This window comes from Macadamia integrifolia, chromosome 7 (assembly GCF_013358625.1).
Source record: "Macadamia integrifolia cultivar HAES 741 chromosome 7, SCU_Mint_v3, whole genome shotgun sequence".
NCBI classification, from domain to species: domain Eukaryota; kingdom Viridiplantae; phylum Streptophyta; class Magnoliopsida; order Proteales; family Proteaceae; genus Macadamia; species Macadamia integrifolia.
The window spans coordinates 5,398,788-5,406,460 of NC_056563.1; the positions used below are offsets into that span (position 1 = coordinate 5,398,788).

The following is a 7,673-nucleotide window of genomic DNA, read 5'->3' on the forward strand; positions in this document are numbered from 1 at the left end:
TATTGGAAGATTAGAAGTGGGTGGCCCGATATGGAGACTTCTTCTCCTTAACGGCTATAGCTTAGCTTTCTTGTGCGCTCCCGTTGACCCTCACAAATGCGTAGGAGCCACGCTCCCCAATATGTTTTTTTGTCATATAAATTCCTTTAAAATCACAAACTGAATTTTTCGTTCTTAGGATCAAACGAGGCCTTGAAGGAGCTTCTCTAAGAAGCCAATCAAAAGTATTCAAATTAACAAGGCAACTCCTCCGTCTGTTACTGTAAACTGTGGTTGTATGTTTGGGGAGGGAGATGGCTTCTTTTCCAGTTCTTCTCGTTTTGCTCTTCTATACTCTAACTGGAAAAGCAATAGCAGAACTTACCCCAAATTTCTTCCATCAATCTCTCACCCACTACCTCAAGAACTCAAAACCAAACATTTCATACGAGACCCAGTTCTTCCCTCAACTCCTAGACCACTTTACCTTTAACCCACAGAGCTACAAAATATTCTACCAGAAGTACCTCATCAACAAAAATTATTGGGATCATGGAGGTCCCATCTTTGTCTACACTGGTAATGAAGGCAACATAGATTGGTTTGCTGCAAATACTGGTTTCATGCTGGACATTGCTCCCAAATTCCGAGCTCTACTTGTCTTCATTGAAGTAATACTTGTGTAAAAAGATGAATCGATAGTAATATTATAGATTGCTGCTTATGGGTTCCTCTGTTTCACATTATTCTTCTATGAAAAAACTTGTGCAGCATAGGTTTTATGGGGAATCACTGCCATTTGGGAAGGATTCTTACAAGTCTGCTGAGACATTGGGGTATCTGAATTCTCAGCAAGCATTAGCAGATTTTGCGGTTCTGATTAGGAGTTTGAAGCAGAACTTATCTTCTGAAGCATCCCCTGTTGTGGTCTTTGGTGGGTCTTATGGAGGAAGTAAGTTATAGAATATTGCTTGGAATATGTCTAGTGTATTGAGTGTATGACTAGCGCATTTGGTGGGTATTATCAGCTGTCAGGAATGATTGCCATAAATGAATTCATCTGATCACCCTGATTTTATTCTCTCTCTCTCTCTCTCTCAGTGTTGGCAGCTTGGTTCAGACTGAAGTATCCACATGTGGCAATAGGAGCGGTGGCTTCTTCAGCTCCTATTTTGCAATTTGATGAAATCATACCATGGACAAGCTTCTATGATGCTGTATCCCAAGACTACAAGGTCCGTGACAGGATTAAATTTCTACAGGCATTTCTTGGTAAACTCGTTAAATATGATCATGTTCCTTTGATAACTTTATTGGTTTTTTTCTTCTTGTTCTTCTCTCTCTCTCTCTCTCTTGCTTGGGCTAGGATGCAAGCTTGAATTGCTACGAGGTGATAAAGGGCAGTTGGGCTGAGCTGCAATTACTGTATGCACAGAGGGATGGGTTGGCGACAATCAGCGGAATTTTCAGAACTTGCAAGTAAGCCTATCATAATTCTGTACTCCCAGTGCAAGATTTCAGATAATAATTAAAAATATCATAAGACCCATGAGAGGATGAAATTTCAACTTCCCATGCAGTAATAAGATCATGAGATTGACAACTTTGACAAATCAAGGTTAGGCTATATAATATTTGAATTAAGGAGAAAAGATTCCTACAATGGCAGTTCAAAATCGAAATTGCATGCCTTCACTCGAAACACTGGAACTTGCTCTTTAGAAATGTCCTATACTCTATATTAGACAGGGTCATCTTTTCTAACCTCTTCCTTTGCGCACTTTAAATTCATCTCCAGACCATGAGAAAAGGGATGAACTTTCAAAAACTGATCAGGTTTACGATTGAGAACATTCTCGTACATCCGTGGTCCATGGATATAAAATCCAGTGGGCTATGGTATTCCCAAGGCTTAGGGTTAGTGAAACTTTAAGAATGCCATATGAGAATAGGGCAGGATTGGATTCTGATTCTTTCTAAGTGAGAGTAAATACAATCATATTCCATGGTTGAGAGCACCCAAGCACGTACCCCAGGTGTTAAATCCAGACAGGGCTTCACTGGAGAGGTATTTCATTATCCGCCCATCCCCATGCTCTAGACAAGAAATACCCACTTTCAAAAATATAAAAATAATAAATACCCAGACAACCCCATATGTCAAGTCCTTTTGGATGCAAGGACCGTTCGTGAGCACATGTTATTGCTTCCCAGAAAAGGGATAGTGCAGTTATTGTATTACCCGTTCGTCTTAAACCCTAAAAATGGTGGTTGAACCAACCCATCCCTGTTTCATCCAATTTGGGGGTGGTGGGAGTAGTTAGGCTTGGCGAACCTAAGCAGCCCACTCGCCCTGAGCCCGACAGGCCTGTGTTGGGGCTTTCATGTGGCGTCATTTGAGGAATTGGATTGGATCGATCTGAATCAATTGAAACAGATTGATATCAGTTTTGTTCGATCTTGATTCTTGATCGATATCATCTCGCTGGATCAATATAGACGATGGGTAATAAAGTTAAAAAAAAAAAGTTTTTTAATGACAATCATGGGTATTTCTGGTCAATCTGGGCCTATACATTGCTGATATGGATAGAATCAGATTGATATCAGCCCTCTCCAATCCCAATGTCTTAAACCTTTGGTTAGGGCTAGGATTTGGAAGTCCAGAGTTGGGCCAAACCAAGCCTTGGCTAAGACTTTGGGTTGAAGCTGGTCCGACCCTGCCCTTTATAGTGATACGCAAATATATTATGAAAAAATATGAGTCATAGAGCATCATAATTTATATTTGATATAAATCACTTGGTGATAGGATCATAGGAAGATGCAGAGAGAAAATTTTAGGCACCTAAATTCAATTATAACAAAGAAGGAGAAATAGAAAATGATATTGCACAAAGAATTAAAATTTGATAGATGAAATAGAGTGATGTGCTTGAACTCTTGTGTGATTGGCGTATTCTTTTAATACTCAAAGGGAAAACAAGAGGCCAAGTTTGGCCTACATTGAACCTAGCATGGCCTAGCCTAGTTGATAGATCGGATCAGCCCAACCTTGGGGGTTGTTTGGGTTTTTGAAAATCCTGCCCAGCCCAGCCTTGTTTTATTATATCTTACAATTTTAAAGGGATTTTCTTATTAACACCCTTTAAGGGGGGTGGGGGAGGTGTTAAAATAATTTATAACCCCATTTTTTTACCCTCTTAGCTTAACAAACTTTTCCCTTTTTTTGTGAGGATAAAAATTGTTATCTATATTAAAATGCCTGCAAACAATAACAACTCTTAAAAGGACCTAATAGTAAGTTATTTTCAAATAATTTTGAAAATCCTCTTTTACCCTTAATTTAAAGAACTTTTAATAATATGACAGAGAGGAATCAAAGAATATTTCATGCTCACCAATAGAAATCTCACTGATACAATTCCACTTTAAAACATTAAAATAGATTCTTGGTGGAGAGCCAAGTTAGTATCACCATCATTTTCTTGAAAAAAACAAGAGGGGAGGGGAAAGGAGAATAGGAAAGTGATCTGTAAATATGTGATAAAAACTCTAAAATAAAAGTTGTTTTTCCATTGAAAATATCGACCAACATCCGCAAAGGAAGATACTCATATCATTAAAATTAGACTTGAATATTTTTATATTTTTTCATGATTGATCTTTATACTGGTTAGGTGTAGCTGTGTGTAACCGGGGTTTACCCTTGGGCCTGAACCGTAAAATAGGACAGATTCAAGGGATTCCTTGTTAGCTAAAGAAAAAAAAATCAACCAACCCACCAAAAACCAGAATAAATTTTAATTTATGTACATATTGCCACTAAGCAAAGGTTATTCTATGAGATTCACCCAAAAAAAAAATGCCTCATTTTACAATAGAATAGGCTGCATTTTCCTTGGCATGTCACTTTAGTCCAAAGTGTATTTTTGTGCATGAAACTCCTATTTAATATTTTAGATTCCCATTACTCCAATCATGGGGAAGGAAAAATAATCAAAAAGATATATTGCATAGACTATAAAATAAGTTACTAAGTGAGGATATTTACATTTTAAATCAATGCCAATTTCCAAATTATGAAAGCATAGCACCCAGCAAATCAAGTAAGACATAATTATGTATATTTTAAGTACATTTGCATGCCTAATAATACTAGAGTGATGGAGGATACAACAAGAATGGCTAACCTTCCATCTTTATCATTTTTCTAGATTGATCCATACTCATTCATATGGATCTTGGCATGTTCAGGAACCTCCAAACAAGGTACTCAGCTAGGGACTGGCTTTGGAAAGCTTTTGTTTATACAGCCATGGCCAATTATCCAACTGAATCCAATTTTGTGAAGCAATTGCCTGCATACCCTGTAGCAAAGGTATGACTTATTATACACGAGACTCTCTAAATGATACTTCTATCTCTATAGGTATATTTAGAATATGCAATTTTCTTTTGATTGTTTATAGTCTTATTCTTACAAGTTCTTTAAGTTATGGATTAAAAGGGGGTTTTCAAAAAAAATTGAAAGTGATTTACCTTGATATCTAACACCTTTTTCTGAGTACATATATGAAATGATATGATTATAGCATTATTAAAAAAATGTGTTATATTAAAAGGGTAGAAAAATAAGGTTACAACTTATTTGACGCCTTATATGTATCATACATATTCATTTACAATTTTTTTTAAGAATAACAGATGTGTGAGATTATTGATGGATTTCCACCCAAGGCTACTAAGCTCAATAGGGTGCTAGCAGCAGCAAACTTGTATTACAATTATACTGGAAATGAAAAATGTTTCGATCTCGAAAATGGAACTGATACTCATGGCCTCCATGGTTGGGACTGGCAGGTATGATTTTTTAACAGTTTTAAGGTCTAATTCTATTCAGTAAACCAATATGAATTTCATGAATCCATTTGAAGTATCACCAAATGTGTATAGTGGTATAGAAAGAAGTGACTTTAATCTAGGCATCCAGTGGAAACCAAACAGAGCCTAACAATTAATATTAATTCTTATTTATTGCCTTCAATTCATCCATTGTTAATCTATGACAGGTATGTACAGAGATGGTTATGCCATTGAGTACCTCTAATGAGAGCATGTTTCCTGCTATAACCTTTGAGATTGAGGAGTTAGGAAAGTTTTGCATGAACAAATATGGTGTTATGCCAAGGCCTCATTGGATTACCACAGAATTTGGTGGCTATGTGAGCAATTTCTGCCCTTTTCAAACTATTTTTTTTCCCTTCAAATTCTAGTTATTTCATATTATTTATGGAATATACATCGTTATATATATATATATATATATATATAAACTCATTAAAATTATTCATTACTCACTAATAGTCTTTTTCAATATCAATGGTCATAGAGAATTGAACAAGTGCTCAAGAAGTTTGGAAGCAATATCATATTCTCTAATGGGATGCAAGACCCATGGAGCAGAGGAGGGTGAGTAAACACAAAACATGTTATTATCTCAACACTCCTACCAAAAAACAGTTTTACAACAAAACCTGATTTTTGAAAAATAATCAACCGTAATCGAAACTGCCCCAAAACTATCGCAATGAGGCCCTTATTCAGATCTTTTACTTATGGGATTTTCTTTTTGACACCCCTCAAGAGTCAAATAATTTGTAATCTTACTTTCAAGTTTCAATCCATATTTATCAATTTAAGATATTATTTTTTGAAGCTAAATTGGTGATTTTGAACTATTCAGTGTGCTGAAGAATATATCAAGCAACATTGTCGCAATTGTTACAGAGAAGGGTGACTTTTTTTTTTCAATTTGTTTCTCTTTCCTTTCGATTATATCTATGTTTTTGTTCCATCGTTAATGCATTGATATTTGCTTATTAATCAATTTTGATTGCTTTAGGAGCTCACCATGTAGATTTCCGATTTGCAAAGAAAGATGACCCAGATTGGCTTGTAGAGCAGAGGGGACAAGAGGTTGAGATCATACAAAGGTGGATTAATGATTATTATGCAGATTTTTAACAAATGATAGCCCTAAGATTTATAAATTTTCAGTCTAAGGGTTTGAAATAAGTTGAGACCAATGAGGATGAGATTAACCTTGTTATTAATCAACAAGAAAAATAAAAAGGGACAGAGAAAATAAATGGCATCAATGAGGTTTTATTTGTGTAGAAATTTTCATCTAATTACTGTGACTTGAGAATAATCCATTCAAAAATGTTATTAGTGTCCACCAAAAACAAACCCAAACAAAAACAGGGGAAAGAAAAAGTTGCCTTATTTGGTTGCTTTTATGAGCTTTATTTGCTATTCATGGATCAACCCAAATACATGAGAAGAGAAGCAAAGTTATAAGCTGAAAGGTTGTTCAGGACAACTGGACAAGTACCCATTGGATCCAGCTATTCAACCACAAGATTTTCTTCCCTTTTAATAACACAAATAGAAGAGAGAGAGAGAGAGAGAGAGAGAGAGAGAGAGAGAGTGGTGATCTGCTATTTGTTTTTCTTGAAAAAAACCGTTTGGACTTTTGACTCAGTGTCGACAAATGAGCTCTACTGCTAAAATTTGGATCCCACCTGCTGCAATGGAACACCGTCATGGTGGGTTTATATCATTTTATCCTATAAATAGAGTGAATAATTTTTTAATTGATTCATAAAGTACAATCAAATCAGAATTAATTATTACATTTAAAAAAAATATTTATCTCCATTTAAGCCGAGGGGATTATCTTATATGAGAACAATCTTTTGCAAAGTAGAAGGTAAGGCTATATACATTAATATATCTATCCAAGACTTTATAATAGCGAGAGTTTCATGCATTGGTTTGCTCTTTGAACCACTAACCAATGTTCAATTCTAGTTGAAATAAAACTTGATAAGTGGAAAGAACACTTTGGATCTATCCATTCATAAAATTTGGACCCTCATTGGACTTTCCATACAAATTTTAAATCTACCAAATGGACTCGCTGTTGATGCGTATACTTACATAGTGAATTATATGTCGGGTTTTTTTTTTAAAGGGGAAGAAAGTTTCTAGAGTCTATGGACTTAATTGAGTTATTGGGTGAGGCAAAAGCTTGGGTAATTATCGATTTTAGTCTAATAATATGAAATTTTAGGGGATGGACCATTTATTTATACATACCCTCTCATCTCCAAGGTGTTGAAAATCGGACTTTGGAATTGAATCAATCAATGCTGATTTCAATTTGAATCAATTGTTATTGATCCAAATCGATTGAGATCATCAGAATTGGCCAAAATCAATAAATCGATCAATTCAATCATTCTGATTCCGATTTTTGAAACATTACTCATATGCCCCTCTCTTTTGTCCGCTCTCCTCTCCTTTTATATGCAGTTCATAACCCATCAAAATCTTTTCAAAAAAAAAACTCTTCTTACACAAAGTTGTGTACCCATTTTCTTTCCTTTATTTTATTGAAAGAATCACAAATAAAGGTATAAGTTTGAAAGACTATTAGTTACCTTTAGTTGACTAACAAAAAAAATTTACAATTAATAACACATTGTACAAACTGTTGGATTAGAATCTAGTGCACTAGTTGGCCTCAATTCTTGCTCTAATCCAATAGAAAATTAGGGGGTTAGTCCCAGTATTCCCATGAGAGGATAACCACCCTCCTCCAATGAAGTGGCTTCTAACCGACAATC

At 35.4% G+C, this 7,673-nt stretch overlaps 1 protein-coding gene across 2 annotated transcripts; it reads left to right on the forward strand.

Annotated features, from left to right (window-relative positions):
• The first annotated feature begins 172 nt into the window (after positions 1–172).
• On the forward strand, positions 173–6,173 carry LOC122083978 (lysosomal Pro-X carboxypeptidase). 2 transcript variants are annotated; one of them, XM_042651940.1, is made up of 10 exons: positions 173–650; positions 751–931; positions 1,081–1,214; positions 1,346–1,458; positions 4,237–4,360; positions 4,687–4,842; positions 5,052–5,204; positions 5,372–5,451; positions 5,726–5,775; positions 5,885–6,173. In XM_042651940.1, exons 1-10 carry the CDS (start codon positions 294–296, stop codon positions 6,004–6,006), a joined length of 1,470 nt encoding a protein of 489 aa, XP_042507874.1. In that variant the 5' UTR covers positions 173–293; the 3' UTR covers positions 6,007–6,173. The 2 variants fall into 2 exon arrangements, with proteins under 2 accessions (XP_042507874.1, XP_042507875.1); XM_042651941.1 differs by lacking the exon at positions 4,687–4,842.
• Positions 6,174–7,673: the final 1,500 nt, after the last annotated feature.